At 49.4% G+C, this 26,682-nt stretch overlaps 1 protein-coding gene across 1 annotated transcript; it reads right to left on the bottom strand.

Moving 5' to 3' along the window:
* Positions 1 to 740: 740 nt before the first annotated feature.
* On the bottom strand, positions 741 to 26,682 carry LOC134434263 (olfactory receptor 14J1-like; the record flags this gene model as incomplete). The annotated part of the gene is made up of 3 exons (XM_063182943.1): positions 741 to 762; positions 1,135 to 1,208; positions 26,191 to 26,682. Coding segments are annotated over 3 exons (588 nt in total), but the record flags the coding sequence as incomplete, so codon positions are not given.

Genomic DNA, 26,682 nt, shown 5'->3' with positions numbered 1-26,682 from the left:
AGATAAGGAAGCCAAACCCCTTTTGACATAGAGACCCCTAAGACTATAAGACCCCATGAGAAGAAGTAATAAATGCCTTTTGACTTGACACCACATTGGTGTCTGCGTGTGTCATTGGCCTGAACGGACCTGGAGAGTGGGCTGTCGAGCTGTACCTCAGAACCAAGTTGCCTGCCTTTATATAGAAGGCAACGTTCTGGTGCCGGAAACCCGGGACAGCGGCTTGCACCCGGCGAACGGGGATTCTCCTGGAAAGAGGATGGCGGCTGCGGCAGCGGGACTGACCGCAGCGGGAGGGACGCCTCCGGACCAGCTTGGACAATGGAAGCCATAGCGAGGGTCGCAACAGAGATGCATGCGCAATGGGGTATAGAATGTAACCTAAGAGATTTAACTCTTGCATTGACGAGATTGATTAAGCTTGGGGCTATTGAAAGCCCTGTGGACGTCCTACATTCGGACGCGTGGGATAATTGTACAAAAGCCCTGGCGGAGGACTCTATGTCCTTGGGCTCAGGAAAAGCCCTAAAATTGTGGGGCAGAGTTTTCCAGGCTCTGCAAAAAGCTCGACAAGAGCAAGAAACCTGGAAAGCCGCTCGAACTTGTTTAATAGCTGTGCTGCTGTTGGGGGTGGGCGTGGCGACACTAACTGCGGAGGTGCCTGATCCGGGTGGGCGCGTGGAGGCGCAAACGCCGGATCCCCCTCAGCGAGCGGACTCACCATCAGAGGGTGGGGAGCACTAGTGGGCGTTCTGGCAGGGGCTTTAGGAGGAGGCGCAGAACGCGGCCGGAATGTCGGACCCCATAGGGACCGATAAAAACGCCTCCCCACCATATGCGTTTGAAAATGGGGGCAGACCACATGGTCAGGGCGGAAAGGAGGAGGAGGGGGGCGGAAACGCAGTCAGCCCGCTGAACAACGCATGCGCGGGCGAGCGGGGAGACGGAGCGGCCCCCACGGAGGCGCATAAGACCACTCAGAGCACTTTATTCAAATTAAGTCCTTATAGGGAAAGGACCTCCCCCAGCAGGAGGCGGGGGAACCCCAGGGGGAGGGAACGGCCCGACCCCCGCAGGAAGGGGCAGGGTCGGAGACCGAGGAAAAGGCAGAGCAGCCCAGAAGCGTTTCTTTACTCGACTTTCGGCTCGGACTCGGATTCGAGCTCGGAGCCCGAGACAGGGTCGGAGGATTCCGGCTCAGATTTTAGCTTTAACAGAGAGAGAGCAGCGGCATGTAAGGTCACTAGCCACAGCGCTCCTGCATGGGTGAAGGAGTTACCAGAGAAAAACCGAACCCCGCTTACAAACTGGCGGAAAATAAAAATGGCTTGCGCGGAATTGGCTCCGTCCGCCACTCTGGTGTTCCCGGTTCGTGGGGGGCGGGGGGCAGGCGGAAACCAAAGAATTTATTCACCGGTCAATCTGAAAGATGTGCAGGCAATTGTTAAAGCGATTGCGGATATAGGAATTGTGGAGAGTATTATTAATAATTGGTTAGCTGAGAAAGGCCACACTGACATAATGCCACTGGTTAAGCTGAAGGAGAAAAGTCAGCAGTCAGCAAGCTGAAAGGAAGAGTCAGCAGCGACCTTGCTGCAACATGAGGATAGGGAGTTGAGATTAGTCCTGAATATATCCTAAGAATATGTAGAAAGTATCAAAAGTAGAACCATAGGAATGTAGAAGTAGGCGTAGGTGCTGATATGCAAGCTGACCAATCCTGAGCTCAACTTTTGCAATATGTATGAAGCTCATTATTAACTGTATTTAACTCGCCGTACCGATCAATAAAATTGAGCCTGTGATGATCAAACTGATGTCCTGGTTCCCTTCCGCCGACAAATGGTGGAGAATGCGGGCATAACCGAATCTCTGCCCTTTTTCTCGGATTAAAAGAAAAAGGGATTATGCCACGGTCGAGGAAGTTGGGTTTGGATCCTGGCAGCTGGGATGGTGCCGGAATTTGAAGCACCCTTGAGGTTCACAACTGTGACTTAAGCCAATACGTGTCCGCCGGAGCCTGGAGAGCTGCAACAGCGCGCGCTGATTAATAGGTATGGATAGGCAAGCGGCATATGATTTATTTACCGCCTATTTAGAGCGGCGTGGGATAAAAGGGATAGATTTAAAAAAGGAGTTACCAGGGTTATTAGCTTATGGCCATGCTAAGGGTATCTTTTCTAATCCTCATACAGTTCATGAGTTATCAGAGTGGAGAAAGTTTGGGGAAATATTGTGGGATACAGTGCTAGATGATGATAAGTCAGCAAAGATATTCGGGAAGTTATGGCGGGTGGTGTATAACACGTTACTTCAGCAGGTCTCTGAGAGAAAGGCAGCAGAAAGGGCAACAGAAGCTCATAAGAGGAATATAGGGTATGGTCGTGAAGATGATCCCCTGGCACCTTCTGTAAGTAAGGTACTTAGGCCTAAGAGTCCCCAGCAAAGTGGTGTGGAGGATTTTCCTATAGGTGCAGTGGAACCGTCTGCACCTTTCCTGTCAGAGGGGGAGGGCGAGTCGGATGGTGGGGGTAAGAGCAAGCCAGCTTTGCCTCCGCCACCAGCTTCAGGAGGGTCGGATGGTGGGGGTGGGAGCAAGCCAGCTTCGCCTCCGCCGCCAGCCTTGCCTCCGCCGCTTCCCCTCAGTGAGCCAGCTCCGGTTACAGCTTCGGTGGGGGGCTGGCTTCCCCCACATGAGCCGGCTCCGCTTGAGTCGGCTCCGGTTTCACTGTCAGCTCCAGCGGGGCTTCCCCCGCGCGAGCCAGCACCTGCTTCACTGCCCCCCCCGCGCGAAAACTCGGTGTCTGCACCGAAGCGCCAGCAGCATAGCACCCTTAAAGGGCCAGATCCCATCCCAGGGGCACACCGTGATCCATGGGGGGAGATGGCTAAACAGAGGAGGGAAGCTTGGGCTGCTTTGGCGAAAGAAGTAATGCAATTGGGGGATGGTGAGGCGGTGGAAATAGCTTCTAGTCTTGCATGTCCAGTTACATACACACCACAGTATGATGCACAGGGGAACCTTACGCATAATATAGCAGAATATACTCCCTTAGATTGGAAGCTGTTAACTCAGCTACGTTCTACGGTTAGTCAGTTTGGAGTAAAAAGTGAACCTGTTAAGCAAATGTTAGATTATCTTTTTAATACTCAGGTTTTATGTCCTAATGATTTAAGAGGAATAGTTCGGTTGATATTTACTCAGCATCAGCAGTTATTGTTTAATGCACATGACCCATTACATGGAGTAATAGTAGAGGAGCTGATGGGCTTAGAGGCATTTTTACGTACAGAGGCACAGATGATATCGGGAGAAGATAAACTTAGAGAGTCTATGTGGTTAGTGCGTGCTGCAATAGACATGGTTAAAGAGCCAGGAGGGTTACCAGCTTATATGGGCATTAAACAAGGTAGAGAAAAATCATTTGGAAATTTTATCGATAGAACAGCTACTGCTATAGATCGGGCTGGTGTTGCAGGGCGCTATTGAAGCAGTGTGCCTTGCAAAATAGCAATCCAGCAACCCAAAGAGTGTTAGCTACTTTAGGGGCAAATTGGACTATTGAGGAAGCATTAGAGCGAATGGCATTAATGCCAACAGCTTCACAGGCATTTATAGCAGAAGCCTTAAAGGAATTAGGATTAGGGTTACAAAAGCAGAGTCTACTCAAAATCAGGTGTTAGTTGCTCTTGCTCCTCTCCAAAGCGGCTCACTGGCAGTCACGTAAAGAGGCTCGAGACCATTCATCAAGTGTTACCGATGCGGGAATGAGGGACAGACACAAGTTGCCGCCGTGACATCGGAGACACCAGCTGCTGCCGTGACATCGCTGCCACCTCCTGTCTGCAACCCGCAACAACACGGAGCCTCGGCTTGGACTTATCAGCAGCAGTAGACGTCACACTAATGACGAACCGGCCTCAGAGGATACCCACTGGAGTAAAGGGCCCTCTTATATTAAATGGACAAACATGTGGAGCATTATTGCTGGGACGTTCCTCTATAACTATGTTGGGATTATTTGTTTTGCCTGGTGTTATCGATGCGGACTTTACAGGGGAAATACAAATCATGGCTTACACCCTTTATCCTCCGATTAAAATTACAAAAGGACAACGCATTGCTCAATTGATACCACTGTCACAAATGACATCAGGAATACAATCATTTACTGGACAAACATGGGATGAAAAAGGTTTTGGCTCTACTGGTGTTACACTTTTAACTGTGGATTTACAAAATAGACCAAAACAAAAGGTTGAAATTACCTATGGGCATCAAAGCATAACCCTTTATGGATTATTGGATACAGGAGCAGATACTAGCATCATTTCTCCAGAAGCATGGCCACAACATTGGCCTCTATTTCCATCATCAAACATGCTCACAGGAGTGGGAGGATTTACATTGGCAAGCAGGTCGCTGTCTTTGTCTGTGTGCATTGAGAATCAACAAATATCTGCTGTGTTTTCAATTGTTCAACTGCCTCCTACAGTTTCCTGCTTAATTGGAAGGGACATTTTAACACAATTGGGAGTGGTGTTAACTAATCAGCACCCTTTGGGGTAATTGCCATTGCTTGGACTTTCCCCATTCCACTCACCTGGAAAATGGATACACCGGTGATGGTTAAGCAATGGCCATTAAAAGGGGAGAGTCTTATGCATGCCCATGAATTGGTACAGGAACAATATACAAAGGGGCACCTACGACTGTCTACAAGCCCTTGGAATACACCTATTTTTGTAATCAAAAAGAAATCAGGGAAATATCATTTGATACATGATTTGAGGGCTGTAAATGACCAAATGGAACCAATGGGGGCCTTACAGCCTGGTCTTCCAAATCCAGCTATGATTCCAGAACACTGGCCACTTTTAATTATTGACCTAAAGGATTGTTTTTTCACTATTGGCCTGCATCCTGATGACATGAAGAGATTTGCTTTTACTTTACCAGCAATAAATCATGGGGAACCAGATAAAAGATTTGAATGGACGTCTCTTCCGCAGGGCATGCGCAACTCCCCCACTTTATGTCAGCTTTATGTTGATGCTGCATTACAGCCACTACGTCGTAAATGGCCAGAAACTATAATATATCATTACATGGACGATATTTTGTTTGCACAGCAACAGCCATTCTGCTCTTTACAGATTAACACCATTAAAAATACTCTTGCTGCATATTCACTTGTTATTGCTGCAGAGAAAATTCAGACTACAAAGCCCTGGAAATATTTGGGATGGACTTTGACGGATCAAATAGTAATACCACAAAAATTGGAATTACAATTGGACATTAAAACTCTACATGATGCACAGAAGTTGCTGGGAGACTTACAGTGGCTGAAGCCTATTGTGGGAATAACAAATCATTTATTAGAAGTCCTACGACCTTTGTTAAAAGGCGTGGACCCTACTACTCCTGTACACCTGACAAAGCAGCATCGTCTTGCCTTGCAGCAAATTAGTAACTGTGTACAGCAAGGGTATGTGTCTCGTCGACAACTCGAGCACACCATTGACCTTACTATTTGGAATAGCCCTTGCCACTTGCTTGGTGCTCTCTCTCAGTTGCAAAAGAAAACGGGGGAGATACAGGTGTTGGAATGGTTATCACCACCACTACAGCATAAGAAAACAATATCTTCAAAAATTGAACAATTGGCTGCATTAATCAAAAAGGGGCGTCTCAGAATTCTTGAAGTGGATGGTAGAGAACCTGCTACTATTAGATTGCCTATGGAAAAAGAAACCTTGGACTGGTACTTGATTAATTGGAAGAATTTACCAGAAGCATTATTGATGTCACCTGCTAAAGTAGAGACTAGTAAATTAGTGCCTAGAGTTTTGCAATGGATGACAGAATGGAACTGGATCACTCAACCTTTGAGAGAAGAAAACCCCATAGAAGGAGCTATTAGTTTTTACAGATACAGGAAAGAAATCAAGGCGTGCTGCTGTTACCTGGCAAGAAAAAGGACAATGGAAGCATCAACTCCTCACAGCAGACCCTGCAGATAGCTTACAAACTTTGGAATTGTTAGCAGTAGTATGGGCAGTGTCCAACTTACAGGAGCCTTTAAATGTGGTCACAGACTCTATGTATGTTGCAGGAGTAGTCAAACGAATAGAGGAAGCAGCAATTAAAGAAGTGAATAATAAACGATTGTATGAGTTACTGATACAGTTAAGGAAAGCTTTACGAGAAAGAAATGCAGCATATTCTGTGATTCATATTAGGAGCCATAAGTGGTCTGAAGGTTTAGGAGAAGGGAATGAACGTGCAGATAAATTGGTTACCCTACCCATTGATAATTCTTGTCCTATTGACAAGCACACATTGGCCAGAGAAGCACATAGTAGATATCATCAAAATGCAAGAGGTTTAGCAAAACACTTTGAGCTGAGTTTGTCAGAAGCCAAGGCCATTGTCAGAGCATGTCCAACATGTAGTTATCATAATGGTGGGATAGGTCTAGGCATCGGGGTTAATCCTCGAGGTTTAAAAATAAATGAGATATGGCAAATGGATGTTACACACATAGCTAGATTCGGTAAAGTCAAGCATGTGCACGTCACCATAGATACATATAGTCATTACATATGGGCTACGGCTCAGGCAGGACAGAAAGCTATACAGGTTATCAGACACCTGTCAAGTTGTTTCGCTGTTATGGGAGTTCCAAAGAGTATCAAAACGGATAATGGTCGAGGTTATATAAGTGCTAGGGTCCGGAAATTTTTGAATCAGTGGTCTGTTAAGCATGTGACAGGTATTCCACACTCTTCTACTAGACAGGCAATAGTGGAAAGAGCAAACGGTACCCTTAAGCAGTATATTGAAAAACATCAAGATTTGACAGATCCACAAGCATGTTTGGCTAAGGTTTTGTATGTGATTAACCATTTATGCATTTTTGGGGAAGATGATACCCCCCACTGCAATGAAACATCATCCGAGGTCAGGTCAGGAAAATACTAAGGAAACAGAGGTCTGGGTTAAGTATAAGAACCCGAGTACAGGATTATGGGAAAAACCTGCAAAAGTATTATATTGGGGTCGGGGGTATCTTTGTGTTTCCTCACCTACAGGGCCTTTGTGGGTGCCTGCTAAGTGGACTAAACCTGTTTTTGATGCAGCCTCTGGTGGATCGCCTTACGGAGGAGGACAGGGAGCGACTGGGGAAGAAACTGCTTCTAGTCCTACAACCACTACTGTTACAATTGAAGGGGTACTCGGAAGCGGTGGACAGAGCACTGACACATCACTACCGGACGGCACAGGAGTTGATTGGTTTTATTGACTCATTATCAACTTTTCACTTAACAGATCCAGCGAAACTACATTGCCTTGACTGTCACAATCCACATTGTGCTGCCTGGATAGCTCTATGTTGTGGGGGTTGTAAAAGAACTTTTTGGATAGAACAGTCATTATTACGGGATTTGTGGTGTCATACTTGTGAACACGAGCATGCGTGGGGAAAAAGCTGGCAAGATGAATTAAGGAGACAAACGGGGCAAAACGCATATATAGCTTTAAATCTTTATGAGTCTCCTGAACAGAAGGTTCTTGCTTATTATCGATGGGAAATACAATGTATTGTAAATAGAGTTAAGGTTCAATGTAAATCACGTATAGTTTCTATAAGGTGTAGGAAATTAGTGCCTTTAACACAGCATTCAGTTGTAGGACCCTTCCAAGGGGATCCTGATAGAGCATTAGATTGCTGCATTGATAAGTTGCAAAAGTTAAGTTTGCAAGTGGCAGGACCAGTGAAATTAGGAGCAGCAAGATTGAAGACAGATAAGAAAAAGAAGGCAAAAAAGGGAACGGTCTCATTTGAATAGGGGTATCAGTGATTGCTAATTAATTTTCTATGATTAGAACACTTTTACAGTTGTGGGACCCTCGGGAGGATATAGTTGTTGAGGAGGATAACGAACAAGAACTACGATTACAAAATAAGATACGCCTTGTGTTAAAGAAAGACCTTGAGCTGTTAGCCTCATATAGTAAAAAGGCTGAAGAGGCTTTGCGATCACCACCATTGAATTGGTTGCTTTGGGTTGAAGAACCAGAATTTTATACTGGTCCTTACTTACATTCGCTTCCTTGTTATGTTTGCAAAAAGGATAAAGATAAATGCTATGCATGGGTAGCTTTGCATTGTGCAGATTGTAATCAGGTTTATTGGTATCCACAGAGGTCATTGGGATATTTATGGTGTACATCTTGTTTTGGAAAGTGGATTCGAAATCATATCTGGGTTAGAGCTCATGAACAAAGTACTGGCCTGCCAGGACGGACAGGATTACAGCTCTTTGAGAGTGCAGAACAAGTGATTAGAGCATATCTTAGGTGGAAGTTACAGGAAAACCTTAGAATATTTGAAATTAATAAAGCCTCACGCATCATAGCAGCTCGCTGTAAAGCTGATTTGCCTTCAAACTTACCTCATGCTATACCTGTGAGCAAGGATGCTGATTTAGAATTAGATCAGTATATTCAAAAATTGACACAGCCTTACAATAGACAATCTAGCAAACCAGGGAAAAGACAGCGAAGAAAGGAAAAACAACATAAGCAGAAGGAAGAAAAGGAGAAGAAAGCAGGCAGAAAGAAAAATGAGGTTTGTTTTTGTTATACTGCTCAATGCTGTAGCAAGTGAAGCAGTAGGAGTAGCACACTTTAGTCAACCAAGGGAAAATTTATGGGTAACACTTGCTAATCAAACTAACCAATCATCACTTTGTCTTAGTCTTGGAGGAGTCACTAACCCATTTCGAACATGCCTGGTGGGACTTCCGGTGTGGTCTCCTGGAGAATTTTGCAGTTTGATAAACAATCAAACCTTATGCATGTCTAACATGCCAAACATCACATTGCCGGTGCAACAAGGGTATACTGCAGGTCAGAGTGATGGCTATCGTCAATGCTTAATAATCCAATCACTTAACACCTCTTTGCATTCTCCTCCTGAAGAATTGGATCTTTTTGGAAGTACAAATGCCAGCATATCTAACACTACAGCTGGTGGATGGTTTAGCTTCAAACTTTTGGGTGCTCAGAATTTAAACCAACCTAAAGAAACATGGGCCACCCTAGATTCATCCCTGAATGTGAGTGAATTCTCTCCACAGCATTACAGTCAATGTAACGACACAAATATCACAGCACCAATGAAATTACCCACAGGAATATTTTTGATTTGTGGAGACAGGGCATGGAATGGTATACCAGCTAAACCACAGGGTGGACCCTGTTTTTTGGGAAAATTGTCACTGTTTCATCCTAATGTGTCCTTGCTAATGCAGCTGAGTCAAAATTCAAACAGGAGAAAACGTAGCATACATGACTTAGACTGCAGCAAGATAGGAGATCCACGGTTTTGGGGCACATTCAAACAGGTGGTGGTTTCAACTATCTTACCAGGAGGATCTGCCAATAAAGCCATGAATTTAGCAAAACAATTAGGATGCTGGGCAAGGAGTGAGCTGAACAAGACATCACAAATTCTAGACATGTTAACTGCAGATGTGCAAAGTGTTAACCATGCTGTTTTGCAAAATAGAGCTGCTGTAGATTTTTTGCTCTTAGCACAAGGGCATGGATGTGAAGAGTTTGAGGGAATGTGTTGCATGAATCTGCCTGATCATTCGGTGTCCATTCACACTAAGATAAAAGAATTACAACAGGGACTTCACAAACTTAAGGAAGAAGATGGTTTAGGAATTGACAAATGGCTTAAAGGCTTAGGACTCGGACCGTGGCTGAGGAACCTTGTGATCTATGCTATAGGACTTCTGGGTGTAATCTTACTGTTTTTGCTCATTCTGCCTTGTATCTTTAACTGTATTCAAAACATGGTCAGCTGTACAATAGCAAAAACATGGCAAACTAATCTCCTTGCACAAGAAGAAAATGGGGGAAATGTGGAGAGTATTATTAATAATTGGTTAGCTGAGAAAGGCCACACTGATATAATGCCACTGGTTAAGCTGAAGGAGAAAAGTCAGCAGTCAGCAAGCTGAAAGGAAGAGTCAGCAGCAACCTTGCTGCAACATGAGGATAGGGAGTTGAGATTAGTCCTGAATATATCCTAAGAATATGTAGAAAGTATCAAAAGTAGAACCATAGGAATGTAGAAGTAGGCGTAGGTGCTGATATGTAAGCTGACCAATCCTGAGCTCAACTTTTGCAATATGTATGAAGCTCATTATTAACTGTATTTAACCCGCCGTACTGATCAATAAAATTGAGCCTGTGATGATCAAACTGATGTCCTGGTTCCCTTCTGTCGACAGTCAGCTTTTGCATTAGGATTGAGATTTTCACTCATTTTGTGTGAAGGGACTAGAACTATACCAGGGAGCTGATTTGCGAACTCAAGTTACACAATCATACAGACTTTTGTTCCACTCTGTCTCCCTAGATAGCTGAAGAAACCAAATCTGTCTGGAAGGCACTGTCTTAATTGCTTCAGATTGTCCCTTCCTTTCCAGACAGTCTAGACACACACACTTACACGCACACACAAATGTTTTCTCTGTGAGGGGACCAGAAACCTAGAACAGGGAAAAAGCCACTCAGCCTTCGCTGGGCCGCCCCTTGCTCCCTGTGTAGGTGAAGGGACAATATCTGTCTAAAAGGCACTGCTTAATTAATTCAAGTCTGCCCCTTCCCTTTTAGACAGTCCAGGTACACAAAATACAGCAGTAAAAACAGTAACAAGTTCAAATTCAGCTCAAAAGACAACAGTAACAGGTTCAGATTCAATTCAAATACAACAACAACAACAACAACAACAGTATCAATATCAGTATCAATATCAGTAACAGCATCAATATCAGGATCAGGAGAAGTATCAGTGTCAGTGTCCGTGCCGGTAAAATCAGTAACAGAAGTGACAGTAACGATTTTCCCTGCTTTTGCACCGAAAAATCTTCTGTGTCAATTCCAGAGCCTGTGTGCTCAATCGAGCGTGAGGTTTGGCTTTGGCATGTGTAGTCTGCAAGAGGTTACAAACTACACAAAACCTGCAAAATCTCACTGGCTGCTGGAATCCTTGTCTGTGATGCCAACTATGTGAAGGTCCGCCCGAAATAAATGGGTGACGAATGATTTTTGGGTGCAAAAATAACCAAAAAGAGGCACAGGGGTTTTGCAGTAACAAATCAACAAGGTGCAATTTATTGATTACAACCATAGCTAAATATGCGTTTGGTTAAGGGATCCGGGGAAGAGAAGGGTAAGACAAGGAAAAAGGGAGGAAAGGAGGTCAGGGAATGGGGTATAGCTACCAAAACTTCGGGGTCCCGCCGCCGAAACTCGCTGGTACACGTCTTGGGGAGATCTCAAAGGACAGTCGGGCCGAACCCCAATATATATACTGTTCTTGGTTGGGGGAAGGTGGCTGAAATTAGGTTTCCATGGAGGGGAGAAGTCCATTGTTTTCATGGCCGAATGCTCACAGGTACGTTAGGTTTTTCCCCCTCCCCGAGTTGGGAGGGAGTACAGTCCCAGTCTCTGGAAGGAGGTTGCCAGGGGGGGTGCCATGGGGGTGCCATGGGGGTGTCAATAGGGTGCCAGAGGGGTTCTTGATTCCTTGACGAGGGGATTCGCATCTCTGTTGGTCCGTCACGGTGGTTGAAGACAGGCAAGAGGGGTCTTCTCATGGAGCGGAGGGGAACCACCCCAGAGCTCAGTCCAGCCAGGTCAGGAGTTTGGAAGAAAGTCCAGTTCAATTGTCCAGAAAAGGGCAGCATGCCCCTTCGAGTACAGCATGGCGTGTTCTGCAAACATCACTTGTGAACATACTAGATAAGCAGGAGACTTTCTTTCCCAACCGGCTCAGCAGTTTTAACCCTTTGGTAGTCTTTTCTCATGACAATTGTGAGGCAAAAATGAAGGATTTTCGGATGGACTTCTACACAGGGCCACCGGCACCCAGGCCTTTGTGCCCTGGGCTCGGGCAGCGCCTCTGGAGGCCCCACAGGAGGAACTTTCCTGGCAGGGGCTGCACTTTGCTTCTCCCTCGGCCTCCCTGGCAAGGCTGGCAGGGGCTGCAGGTTGATGCCATTTGTCCTTGCTGCCCCTCACATCCCCCTGACCGAACAAGAGCCCCGAGGCAGCCGTGAGGGACAGGCCCTGCTGGCCCAGGCTGGGCTCAGGGCTTGGCCTTTCTGCTTCCTGCAGCCAGGCCAGGCCTTGCTCAGCATTGCAGTTCCCTGCTCAGAGCCTTGGGCTCCCTGCAATCCTGCCCTCAAGGATCTGCTCTCACCAGGCCCTGGGCAGCCTTGGGCACTCCCTGCCCTCTCTGGGGCCCAGCCATGCTCCAAGGCACTTGGAGTTTTGCTGCTGACTCCTTGAGCAGCTTCTTCATCTTTCTCTGCGTGCCTGAGGCTCCTGGAGCCAGCTCCAAATCCAGCGTGGGGCTGATTAAAATACAGAAAGCCCTCAGGAGCTCTTTGTCTCCCCTCCATTGTCTTTGAGTCTCCAGGGCTTGTGCAGTGACTGGAGTCAGTTTGGAGTTGTCTTCAGGAGGAAGATGTCAAAATGCACCTCATGATTTTTGTTTTTTTAATCACATCAGTATCTTTTTATATTATAGTTATGAGAAGAGGGGATAGAAGCATTCCCCAAGTGATCTGGATGCTGAATGTCTCCTTAGGAGGTCTGGGCATGGATAAGAATGAGCCCCTTGCAGGCTGAGCCTGTTTGGTCAAGCTGCTCCTCACCCCCAGCCTCACCATGTCTGACAACGCCCACCTGGGACTGACATCTCCAAAAAAAAGAAAAGTTTTAGCATTTTTCCTTATAAATAAAATTTATTAATAACAAAATAATAATTGTATTATTTGAATTTAGGATAGTCTAATACAATGTTTTTATTACCTAATTTGTATAGTTATATTAAAATTGGATACATTTGTAGCAACCAAGAAAATTATTCATCATTGGTTCTAAGTAACACAATTCCTTCATGAATTAATTAAATAATTTCTATTGGCTATTTATTTCTTTCTCTTTATGTAATTAGTTATATTTATAGTCTTTTTGTCATCATTTTTATCATCTTTTTCTCAGACAGGGTTGGGGGGGTCTGCACTTCGGGGTCCCTGGAGACATTTCTGGGGCACATTTGGGGCAGTTTTGGGTCTGGGGAGGGAATTCAGAGAGAACTTGAGGGTCTGGAGGACAACTGGGGGAGCCGGGTGGGCACTTGGAGGGGCACTCAGGGATTCTGAGGGAAAGTTTGGGGTCCATGGTAGCACTTGGGAGGCCAGGGGGGCCCTTGGAGGTCAGGGAGGGGAATTTGGGGCCCTTCGGGGTCCGGGCGGGCACTTGGAGGGACTCCAACGGGGCTCTCTGGGGCGCGGGGGGTGATGGGAGTTGTAGGCACGGGTATCATACGGTTTAACAGGGCCGCGGAGCATCACGGGAGTTCTGGGTGCAGCTGCAATGGCTCTCGGTGGGGCGCGGGGCATGACGGGAGCTGTAGTCTCGGAAGTGGTTGGAACGAAATGTTTCGGAGTCCGGGACGGCTCTTGGGGGACACCTTTGCGTCCGAGCCACGACTTGGGATTGTCTGGGGGAACCTAAACGGCACGGGAGCCCTTGGGAGGAGCTCAGAGAGCTCCAACCGGGCTCTTTAGGCCGCGGGTCACGGCCGGAGTTTTAGGCGCGGGACTGTGTTCTGAGGGGCTCTGGGGCCACGGGGGACGAGAGCAGATGAATTCCCAGCAGTGGCTGTATCGGGCATCTGTGAGGGTGCGAGCACTCAGGGGTTCGGGGGTGCTTATGGGAGTCCCGAATGAGCGCTGAGGCGGCACTGAGGGATCCTGGAGTGTTTGGGGGACACTTACGGGACAGATGGGGACAGATCCCGGAGTTCTGTGTTGCGTGGGGCATGACGGGACTTGTTCTCCCGGCTGCAATGGGGCTCAGTCGGGCCGCGGGGCATGACGGGAGTTGTAGGCAAAAAGAAAATTGCTGCCCGTGTAAGCACCGCCCCCAGGCCCGGATCCCTGGCGCTGATTGGCTGCGGCTGGAGATGGGCGGGAGCTTCGGCAAATGGGATGCAGTGGAGGTGGGAACAGCCAATTCACCCTCCTCCAGTCCTTCCCAGTAAAGCCCAGTTCATCCCCAGTACAGACGAGTGTAAAATCATTGAAGCCCAATTCTTCCCCAGAAGAACCCAGTACAATCCAGTACCCCTCCAATCCCTCCCAGTACAGCCCAGTCTGTCCCAATACACCCAAGTTTTTTCCCAGTCATTCCCAGTTCTTCCCAGTGTCATCCACAGGATGCCCCAGTGTCCCCATTCATCTCTGCAATATCCCCATTGTCCCCAGTTTCTCCCAGTATCCCCCAGTGTCACTCGCAGTATGTCCCAGTGTCTCAGACAGCATTTCCAGTGTTCCCCAGTATGTCCCAGTCCTCCCCAGTGTTTCCAAGGACAGTTTAATTTCTCTCGGTGGCTGTGGCAGCCAAACCCAGCAGTGGGGTCAGTGCAGTGCCCATGGCCACAGGCCCTTGCAGTGGCCCAGTGCAGCTTGGGCTGATGATCCACCCTCACAGCTGGCCCAGGGCAGCTCTGCAGTGCCTTTGGTGGCACCTGGGGCTGGCACACACCTGAGCAGTGTGTCTGTTTGCAGTGGGGAAACTCGGGAGTTTGAGACTGCTTCAAAAAATCCCCAAAAAGTGAAAACCCCTCTTAGGCTGAGTGCAGCCAGCTCTGCAAGCACAGCAGGTCCCAGGGGAGTGAGGACAGACAGGATGGGGCTGGGCAATGTGGAGCAAGGTTGTCCACACTGGGTCAGAGCTCCAGGCACAGCTTCTGTGAGCAGGCCCGCGCTCCTCAGGAGAGACCCTGGGTCAATATGAATCACAGAATGGTGCAATCACCTCTGATGTCATCACTGCCTCCAGTGCTCTGCTCTAACTAGAACCTGGGGACACTTTCTCAGTCCTGTCCCTCAGTGGGGCCCATTAAAACTTTAAGAAAATTTGGAGTATAAATTTAAATTTGAGTTCTTGAGAAGTTTTTTGAAGACAGTCTCAGAGACTGAGTCTGATGTAAACAACACCAAAGCCCTGAGAGGGTCATTAAAATTTTCCTTGTCCAATTATGGAGAAAGATTTCAAGGACCTTGTAGGAAATACACATTCCTATTTTAAAGGATGTATTATATTTTATTTTATTTCTCTTTAGAGCAGAGTTGGTTGCATAATTCTGTGATTGATATTGACCTAGGATCTCTCCTCAGCAGCTCTGGCCTGCTCACAGGAGCTGTGCTGGGAGCTGTGACCCAGTGTGGACAACCTTGCTCCACATTGCCCAGCCCCATCCTGTCTGTCCTCACTCCCCTGGGCCCTGCTGTGCTTGCAGAGCTGGCTGCACTCAGCCTAAGAGGGGTTTTCACTTTCTGGGAGCTTTTTGAAGCAATCTGAACTCCTGAGTTTCCCCACTGCAAACAGACACACTGCTCAGGTGTGTGCCAGCCCCAGGTGCCACCAAAGACACTGCAGAGCTGCCCTGGGCCAGCTGTGAGGGTGGATCATCAGCCCAAGCTGCACTGGGCCACTGCAAGGGGCTGTGGCCATGGGCACTGCACTGACCCCACTGCTGGGTTTGGCTGCCACGGCCACCGAGAGAAATTAAACTGTCCTTGGAAACACTGGGGAGGACTGGGACATACTGGGGAACACTGGGAACGCTGTGGGAGACACTGGGACATACTGGGAGTGACACTGGGGGATACTGGGAGAAACTGGGGACACTGGGGATATTGCAGGGAAGACTGGGGGACACTGGGGCATCCTCTGGATGACATTGGGAGGAACTGGTGTGGTAGATAGGGAAGAGGCGCTGCAGAAGATTGCCGCGATGTCACGGAAAGCCAGGACCCTCTGTTCCCCATAGATAAGACCCTCAGGTACTCATAGATAAGAAATTAACATAGGAATGTGGCCCCACTAACAATAGGAATGTTGCTCCACTGAAGCCAGTAACTTTCCACTCCTTACTCAGTACTTTTCCATTCCCTACTAACCATAGGTAAGAAGGACAAACCCCTTTTTGACGTAGAGACCCCCAAGACTATAAGACCCCAGAAGAAGAAGTAATAAACGCCTTTTGACCGTCCACCACATTGGTGTCTGCGTATGTCATTGGCCCGAATGGCCCTGGAGAGTGGGCTGTCGAGCTGTACCTCAGAACCACGTCGCCAGCCTTGGTATAGAAGACAACATTCTGGTGCCAACACCCAGGAAAGCGGCTTGCGCCCGGGGAACGGGGATACTCCTGGAAAGAGGACGGCGGCTGCAGCAGCGGGACTGACCGCAGCGGGGGGGGACTCCCCCCGGACCAGCTTGGACCATGGAATCCACAGCGAAGGTCGTAAGTCAGGCTCATGAGCAATGGGGAATTAAAGGTGAGCTCAGGAACTCTAATCTTGCTTTTGCTAGGCTCCTATAGCTGGGGACGATCGAACGTCCGGTAAATATATTATATTGGGAAGCGCGGGAGAAGTGCACTGCCGCCTCAGCAGAGGACTCTAAGTCCGCAGGCAGTGGTAAAAACCTCAAAGCGTGGGGGAAAGTAGAAGAGGCCCTACGCAAGACGTTAGAAGAACGAGAGACGCGGAAAGCCGCGCGTACACTTTTATTAGCTACACCAAAGCCGGGGGTGGGGGCCGCGACACAGACCGCCTCTGAGAGCGATCGGATTGAAGGCGGGAATATGCGGGGGCCGGGCACGTTCCATCCTTTCCCGAGCCCGAGCCCAGACCCCCCGGAGCCCCCAGGAGACCCCCCGGAACACCCAGGGGACCCCCTGACCTTCCCGCGGAGCCCGCCGGGTCCTAGCCCCCCCGCAGAACCGTCCGAAAAAGCCGCGGTTTCTCTCTCCGTCTCTTCCCCTCCGGCCGCCGGTCCGGCGCAAGAAGCAGAGCAGCGCGCACGATGCTTCTGGCAGGGACTCGCGGAGGAGGCACGGAACGAGGCCAGATTGTCGGACCCCGCCGGGATCGGTAAAAACTCGCCCCCACCATGTGCGTTTAAAAATGGCGCCGAACCACATGGCGAGGGCAGAAGGGAGGAGGCGGGGGGCGGAAACGCAGTCAGCCTGCTTAACAACGCATGCGCGGGCGAGCAGGGAGACGGGGCGGCCCCCGCGGAGGAGCGTAAAACCAATCAGAGCGCTCTATTCAAATTAGGTCCTTATGGGGCAAGGACCTCCCCCGGCAGGAGGCGGGGGGAGCCCAGGGGGAGGGAACGGCACCACCCCCAAAGGGAGGAGCGAGGTCAAAGCCGAACAAAACGGCACGGAGCGCCGGAAGTGTACCGGCAGTCGGCTTCCACCTCAGAGTCAAGTAACAGCTGCTCAGACAGCTCGGAAGAGCCGACCGAGTCCGGATGGGACTCGGAAACCGAGAGAGCAGAATTAATGCGGTTTTGAGAGAAACCGAATAAAGCTTTAAACAATATCGGGAAACAATCGCAACACAAACTCACAAAATGGGGAAAAATAAAAGCAGCCTGTGGGGACCGGGCACCGGCAGCCTCCATGCACGCTTTCCCCAGGGGGGTTGCCGGAGCGCGGGGGAACCAACAAAGGGCATATACCCCAGTTAACCCAAAAGAAGCCAAAGCGATTTCAGAAATAGGGATCAACTCAGCTGTAGTACCCACTCTTGAGGAGGACCTTTCTAGCAATAACGATCTGCTCACCTTTGATATTACGCAAATAAGCCGCATGCTTTTTGATGGGGCGGAGTGGACTGTATTTAAGCAGGAATGGCAGGACGACAACGTTAGCCCAGGCTTCCGGGGAAGGGCAGCAACTCAGCGAGCTGTCCCCAGCCGGCACAGCTTTCTCTGGCAGCATCCTCACTCCAAGCATCCCGGCCCTGGGGAAATGGGACGTCCTTTCAATGCTCGGATTTCGGATTACAAATTTATCGTGAAGACCACTGCCGTACACCCTCCACTGCCAATCAAATTGACTTGGAAATCATCAGACCCTGTATGGGTTGAGCAGGGGCCCCTGACAGAGCCTCGAGTGGCAGCCTTGCTAGAACTGGTCGACCGCGAACTGCAAAAGGGTCACATAGAACCCTCCACCAGCCCATGGAACATCCCTGTATTCGTGATCCCCAAAAAGTCCGGAGAAGGCTATCGTCTTGTCCACGACCTGAGAGAGGTGAACAAGACGATCCGACCCCTGGGTCCGGTCCAGACACTGCTACCCGCGAACTCAGCCATCCCCACAGGGCAGCCGTGCGCAGTACGGGACATCAAGGACTGTTTCTTTTCAATACCCCTGCACCCTGAGGACAGAGAACGATTCGCCTTTTCTGTGGCATTTCGGAACGGCGAGCGGCCCAACCTTCGCTTCCAATGGAGAGTGCTTCCACAAGGCCTGGTCGACAGCCCGACCATATGCCAAATCACTGTGGACAAAGCACTGATGCCGGTCCAACACTCCAATCCCACCGCAACCATCATCCAGTATATGGACGACATCCTGGTTGCAGCACCATCGACAAGCCAAGTAGATGACCTGGTGACCCCAATCACAGAGACCCTTCAGGCCAACGGCTTCGAGATCGCGAGCGCAAAGATCAAGAGAGGACCCTGCGTGACCTTCCTGGGAGTAGGAATCACAAGCTCCTATGTGACACCCCCCGAGATGAAGATCAACCAAGAAGTCGAGACGCTCCACGACGTGCAACGCCTGGTGGGATTGCTGCAGTGGCTTCGCAACATCATCCTGATTCCCTCTGAGGTCATGGACCCTTTGTACGACCTCCTGAAAGGGAAGAACCCCTGGGATCCCAAGGAGCTGACGCCGCAGGCAACGAGCTCCCTCGACTTCATCGAAAACCAGATGTCCACAGGCACGCTTGCCAGGTGGAACCCAGCCACGCCACTGGACCTGTACGTCCAATTTACACCAAAGGGGGGAGTGGGAGCACTGGCCCAAGGACCTTCTGAAAAGGCCCGACCGATCCAATGGGTGGTCCTCGGAAGACCCGCTCGTGCATTTTCCCCGGGAATCGAATGCATCGCCAGCCTCATTATGAAAGGCAGGAAACTTGCCTAGAAACACCTAGGAACAGAGCCGACAAGCATCCACCTTCCTTTTCGCAAGCAGCCGACCTCGGAGTCAGCCACAATATCGGAGTACCTGGGCCTTGCTCTTTCCGGCTTCGGAGGAGAAAACTCCTACTCCTCCAAGCCACCCTGGACCAAGCTGCTGACCGTAGTCAACATGGACATGCCACCGAAGGTCAAGGACAGACCACAGCCAGGACCAACGGTCTTCACAGACGCTTCCTCCATGACTTCGACCGCAGCAGCAGTGTGGCAGGCAGGAGAGCAATGGCACTGCGTCAAAGTGTGTGACCCCACACTGTCAGTGCAACAACTGGAGGCAGCAGCAGTGGTTTTGGCGTGTGGACTCTTCCAAGAAGAGCCCCTCAACATCGTAACGGACTCTATATTTGTGGCAAGGCTCTGCCTAGCCATGGCAGGACCAGGTGTGTCGACATCAGCAGCAGCCCTAATGCTGGAAGAAGCGCTTTCCTCGCGACAGGGCACCGTGTCAGTCATCCACATCAACAGCCATGACCCAGTCAAAGGCTACTTCCAGACCGGCAACGACAAAGCAGACGCCGCAGCAAAAGGCGTTTGGACCTTGCAAAGAGCTCGTCAACTGCACGAGTCGCTCCACATCGGAGTCAAAGCACTGGCAAAGAGGTGTGGAATCCCGACGGCGGACGCAAAACACGTGGTAGCCACCTGCCCTCACTGTCAGAAGTCACCCCTTTGGACCTACGGAGTCAACTCGAGAGGTCTCAAGCCCTCAGAAATCTGGCAGTCAGACTTCACCTTGTGTCAACTGCTGAAGCCCCGAGCATGGCTTGCAGTGACAGTAGACACATATAGCGGAATGATCATAGCCACACAGCACCCCAAAACTAACTCCAAAAACACAATTCAGCATTGGCTGACAGCCATGGCTTGGCTTGGTATTCCCAAGCAGATCAAAACGGACAAGAGGTCCAATTTCACCTCCAGACAAATACAGGAATTCACTGCGAAATGGGGCATCACGTTAGTGCAAGGCATCCCACACAACAGTACCAGGCAGGCCATAGTTGAGAGAGCAAACCAGACCCTGAAAACCAAGATAGAAGTATTGGCAAAAGCAGAGGGCTTTGCCAATGCCATTCCCCCAGGAGATCAGGCACGTGTGCTGGCAACCGCTTTGCTGGCACTGAATCAATTCCCTAGGGGAGACGAAACAAACTATCCCGTCCAAAAACACTGGGCCACTCAAACACTAGAAGAGGGCCCACAGGTGGTAATCAGAAACGAGCTAGGCGAATGGGAGCGGGGCTGGAGGCTGATGCTCACAGGGAGAGGGTACGCGGCTGTCAAAAAGGACGGCAAAATCAGGTGGTGTCCACTTAAGTCGATTAAACCGGACCTTCATAGCGAGCAGAATGAGACTGACGAGAATTGCGAGTCTTTGTTTACAGGACCTGCTCGTGGGACGTCCTCGTGACGCGTACATCCTGGTTCCAGACGAAAGCGACAGACCACCAAGCCGTCAGGCAGTGCCCGAGAGACCCGCACGGGTGAGACCCAACCATCAAGGGTGTTTCTGTGTGATTTTGCTGCTGGGGTTTGTCACCAGAGGGCAAGCCAGCCCAGACCACTACACCCATCAGCCCTTCAGGTGGGTCATGCGACACCTTAGTATTGGCAAAGCACTCAGAGAAATCACCACACCCAACACTCCATCCTTCGTGCTCCACATCACCGACCTGTTTCCAGGACAGCCAAGGGTAAACCCCTATTCCCTACACGTCAAACACTCATACCTATCCTACTGGTGCCCAGCTTCAAACCCTGGGAAAAGCTACTGTGTCGACAGAAGGGAACCAGGACATCAGTTTGATCATCACAGGCTCAATTTTATTGATCAGTACGGCGGGTTAAATACAGTTAATAATGAGCTTCATACATATTGCAAAAGTTGAGCTCAGGATTTGTAGGTGCTGATATGTAAGTCAGCTTACATATCAGCACCTACGCCTACTTCTACATTCCTATGGTTCTACTTTTGATACTTTCTACATATTCTTAGGATATATTCAGGACTAATCTCAACTCCCTTTCCTCATTTTGCAGCAAGGTCGCTGCTGACTCTTCCTTTCAGCTTGCTGACTGCTGACTTTTCTCCTTCAGCTTAACCAGTGGCATTATGTCAGCATGGCCTTTCTCAGCTAACCAATTATTAATAATACTCTCCACATTTCCCCCGTTTTCTTCTTGTGCAAGGAGATTAGTTTGCCATGTTTTTGCTATTGTACGGCTGACCATGTTTTGAATACAGTTAAAGATACAAGGCAGAATAAGCAAAAACAGTAAAATTACACCCAGCAGTCCTATAGCATAGATCACAAGGTTCCTCAGCCATGGTCCAAGTCCTAAGCCTTTAAGCCATTCGTCAATTCCTAAACCATCTTCTTCCTTGAGTTTGTGAAGTCCCTGTTGCAATTCTTTTATCTTAGTGTGAACGGACACTGAATGATCAGACAGATTCATGCAACACATTCCCTCAAACTCTTCACATCCATGCCCTTGTGCTAAGAGCAAAAAATCTACAGCAGCTCTATTTTGCAAAACAGCATGGTTAACACTTTGCACATCTGCAGTTAACACGTCTAGAATTTGTGATGTCTTGTTCAGCTCATGCCTTGCCCAGCATCCTAATTGTTTTGCTAAATTCATGGCTTTATTGGCAGATCCTCCTGGTAAGATAGTTGAAACCACCACCTGTTTGAATGTGCCCCAAAACCGTGGATCTCCTATCTTGCTGCAGTCTAAGTCATGTATGCTACGTTTTCTCCTGTTTGAATTTTGACTCAGCTGCATTAGCAAGGACACATTAGGATGAAACAGTGACAATTTTCCCAAAAAACAGGGTCCACCCTGTGGTTTAGCTGGTATACCATTCCATGCCCTGTCTCCACAAATCAAAAATATTCCTGTGGGTAATTTCATTGGTGCTGTGATATTTGTGTCGTTACATTGACTGTAATGCTGTGGAGAGAATTCACTCACATTCAGGGATGAATCTAGGGTGGCCCATGTTTCTTTAGGTTGGTTTAAATTCTGAGCACCCGAAAGTTTGAAGCTAAACCATCCACCAGCTGTAGTGTTAGATATGCTGGCATTTGTACTTCCAAAAACATCCAATTCTTCAGGAGGAGAATGCAAAGAGGTGTTAAGTGATTGGATTAGTAAGCATTGACGATAGCCATCACTCTGACCTGCAGTATACCCTTGTTGCACCGGCAATGTGATGTTTGACATGTTAGACATACATAAGGTTTGATTGTTTATCAAACTGCAAAATTCTCCAAGAGACCACACCGGAAGTCCCACCAGGCATGTTCGTAATGGATTAGTGACTCCTCCAAGACTAAGGCAAAGTGATGATTGGTTAGTTTGATTAGCAAGTGTTACCCATAAACTTTTCCTTGGTTGACTAAAGTGTGTTACTCCTACTGCTTCACTTGCTACAGCATTGAGCAGTATAACAAAAACAAACCTCATTTAACTCCTTTTTTAAATCTATCCCTTTTATCCCACGCCGCTCTAAATAGGCGGTAAATAAATCATATGCCGCTTGCCTATCCATATGTATTAATCAGCGCGAGCTGTTGCAGCTCTCCAGGCTCCGGCGGACACGTATTGGCTTAAGTCACAGTTGTGAACCTTAAGGGTGCTTCAAATTCTGGCACCGTCCCTGCTGCCGGGACCCAAACCCAACTTCTTCGATCGTGGCGTAATCCCTTTTTCTTTTAATCCGAGAAAAAGGGCAGAGATTCGGTTATGCCCGCATTCTCCACCATTTGTCGGCGGAAGGGAACCAGGACATCAGTTTGATCATCACAGGCTCAATTTTATTGGTCAGTACGGCGGGTTAAATACAGTTAATAATGAGCTTCATACATATTGCAAAAGTTGAGCTCAGGATTGGTCAGCTTACATATCAGCACCTACGCCTACTTCTACATTCCTATGGTTCTACTTTTGATACTTTCTACATATTCTTAGGATATATTCAGGACTAATCTCAACTCCCTATCCTTATGTTGCAGCAAGGTCGCTGCTGACTCTTCCTTTCAGCTTGCTGACTGCTGACTTTTCTCCTTCAGCTTAACCAGTGGCATTATATCAGTGTGGCCTTTTTCAGCTAACCAATTATTAATAATACTCTCCACACTGACTTTTACACATTGCTTGCTAAATACCATGCCAAACCGTCATCTGGCGGAGAAACTTGGGCAGAGAACAATTGGTGGATCTGTGATTGGCTTCATGTCATTGTTTCTAATTAATGGCCAATCACAGTCCAGCTGTGTGTCTCTCTGGTCAGACACAGGATTTTGTTTTCATTCCATTCTTTCGCCTTTGTTTGCAAGCCTTCTGATGAAATCCTTTCTTCTATTCTTTTTGTATAGTTTTAATATAATACCTATCATAAAATAATAAATTAGTCTTCTGAAACATGGAGTCAGATCCTTTTCTCTTCCCTCTTCTGGGACCTCGGTGAACACCACTACTGACCATGAAATTATTAATTTTTTTAATATTCTCTGAAAGAACGAGGGGCATGCACTAAACACCTACGACTGGCTGGATGGCCAGTTGAGTGGCGGTGAATGTTACACCAGAGAGTGGTGGTGAATGCTGCTGCATACAGCTGGCAGCCAGTCACCTGTGGTGTCCCTCAGGGGTGTCTGCTGGAGCCAGTTCTGTTCAATATTGATACTGACAACATGGATGAGAGTGTTGAGACTTTCAGTAGTAAATCTGCAGACAAAACTAAGCTGGGAGCGTGTGTCCATCTGCTGGAAGGTAGGAGGCCTCTGCAGAGAGACCGGGAACAGTTGGATGGATGGGCAGAGTCCAATAAGATGAAGTTTAATAAGTCCAAGTGCCGGGTCCTGCACTTTCGTCACAACAATCCTTGCAGTGCTACAGGCTGGGGACAGAGTGGCTGGACAGCGGCCAGGCAGAAAGGGATCTGGGGCACTGATGGACAGCAGGCTGGACATGAGGCAGCAGTGTGCCCAGGTGGGCAAGAAGGCCCATGGCTGCTGGCCTGGATCAGGAATGGTGTGGCCAGCAGGAGCAGGGCAGTGATTCTTCCTCTGCACTCGGCACTGGTGAGGCCACACCTCGAGTGCTGTGTCCAGTTCTGGGCCCCCAATTTAGGAAGGCCATGGAGGGGCTGGTGCGTGTCCAGAGAAGGGCAACAAGGCTGGGGAGGGGTCTGGAACACAAGTCCTGGTAGGAGCAGCTGAGGGAGCTGGGGTTGTTTATCCTGGAGAAGAGGAGGCCCAGGGAGACAAGGCAATATCAGGGCACAGGTTAGACTTGATGATTTCCAAGGTCTTTTCCAACCTGGCTCATTCCGTGACTCTCTGGAACCACCCGTGGAGCAGTTGCAGGAGGAGCCCTGGGCCTCCTCTTCAGAAGCTCCAGCAGCCCAGGTCCCTCAGCTTCTCCTGCCAGCCCCAAAGCCCATCCTGTCAGTCCTGCAGAGCCTCTGCAGCCCCTCCTCACTGCCCAGAACAGGGAGCCCCAGAGCCAGACACAGCAGCCCAGATGTGCCCCCCTGGCCTGGGGTGCCTCTGGCAAGGGAGCAGCACCAGGCACTGCAGGAGCCTGCAGACAATTCCTGCAGCACTTGTAGGATGATCCTGCTGCCCAAGGGATGTTCCCATGGTGCCAAGTAAGGAACTGCAATGGGGAGTGAGGGCAAGAGTGGACAGGGCTAACAGGGATGGGCTGTTTTCAGGGGAGGGGACGAGGATGGGCAATAGGAAGAAATCTGGATCGGGAGAGTGGAAAGAAAGCAAAGGTGAAAGCAAAGGAAATGCTCAGGGCAGTTTGGGGGTGGCTGCCAGGCAGCCCTGGCTCTGAGCAACAGCATCTGCAGTGGGACAGGAAACTCCCAGATGATGGGAACAAACTTTCTGGCTGACTGCAGAGCCCAGGACAAAGCTGAGTGGTTTCCGTGGTTTCCCCCAGCCCTTGCTGGCCCCAGGGGCTGATGGCATTTGGGCTCCCTCAGGTTCATGCCCCACACCAACAGCATGGGGGTGCTCCCCCTGCTCTGTGCAATGCAAACAGGGGCTGCTGAGCCAGTGCTGCCGTGTCTGTGCCTGCAAGGATGGGGCACCTGTGTGAGCTGGGGGAGAGGCCAGGGCTGCAAAGGGGGGATGTTGTTGGCAGCTCCATGAGGACGCTCTGGGACGCTGCCCTAGGCTGTGCAGCGCACTGGGGATGGATCAGCCCCTGCTCTGCTGCTCCTTCGCATTTGCCCCAGGGCCCTTGCAGAGCCCCAGCCATGCTGTTTGCCCCCAGCCTGCCCACGGCCAGCCTGGGGCTGCTCACGGGGCTTTTCTGTGCTGAGCATTGGCCTGGGCATGTTCTTGAGAGAGCCTGGGCAAGGAGCCTGGAGCCCCCAGGCCCTGGGCTGAGGCGTCAGCGCTGCCCCAGCAGTGCCCATGGCCTGTCCCTGCTGCAGCCCCGGCACTGCCACCCCCAGGGCTGTGCCCGGCCCCGAGAGCACTCAGGCCCTGCAGCAACACCAGGCCCACTAGGGCAGCGGGACAGGGCCACGGCAGCAGCACTGGCAACACCAAGTGCTGCTGCTGCTGCTGGGCACAGCTGCTGGGCCAGCCCTGATCTGCCCCAGCTCTGCACACAGACATTGCTGCTGCAGCTCCAGAGAAGGCAACGAAAGGGGCATCTCTGGTGAAAATTCTGCTGAGAGATCCTTTATTTCATTTAAAGCCACTGAGAGCACAGCTGAAGTTGACACAGTCTGGGGGCACAGGGAAGGTGGAGAGAAAGAAAATTAGAAATGGTAGAAACAGTGGCCTTGGTTTAGGGAGAATATTAAAACTTAAAACAGAGGGGGCAAATAACCAAACCAACAAAAACTACCAAATCTCACTTTTATTACAAGAGATATGCAGAAATTGGCAATCAGTTTAATATTTTCATAATTTTCCAGTCATCAGTCTCCACACTGCAGCCTTGAGCTCCTGGTTCCTCAGGCTGTAGATGAGGGGGTTCAGGGCTGGAGGCACCACCGAGTACAGAACTGACAGGGCTAGATCCAGGGATGGGGAGGAGATGGAGGGTGGCTTCAGGTAGGCAAATGTGCCAGTGCTGAGGAACAGGGAGACCACGGCCAGGTGAGGGAGGCAGGTGGAAAAGGCTTTGTGCCGTCCCTGCTCAGAGGGGATCCTCAGCACAGCCCTGAAGATCTGCACATAGGAGAAAACCATGAACACAAAACAGCCAAAAGCTAAAGAGGCAGCAACCAATGAAATCCAAATTTTTCTGAAGGTGGAGTGTGAGCAGGAGAGTTTGAGGATCTGGGGCACCTCACAGAAGAACTGGACCAGGGCATTGCCGTGACACAGGGGCAGGGCAAATGTATTGGCTGTATACAGCAGAGCATCGAGAAAGCCACTGGCCCAGGCAGCTGCTGCCATGTGGGCACAAGCTCTGCTGCCCAGGAGGGTCCCGTAGTGCAGGGGTTTGCAGATGGACACGTAGCGGTCGTA

Source organism: Melospiza melodia, unplaced genomic scaffold (assembly GCF_035770615.1).
Source record: "Melospiza melodia melodia isolate bMelMel2 unplaced genomic scaffold, bMelMel2.pri scaffold_34, whole genome shotgun sequence".
In the NCBI taxonomy this organism is placed as follows: Eukaryota; Metazoa; Chordata; class Aves; order Passeriformes; family Passerellidae; genus Melospiza; species Melospiza melodia.
This window is presented reverse-complemented; position numbering and strand designations above follow the sequence as displayed.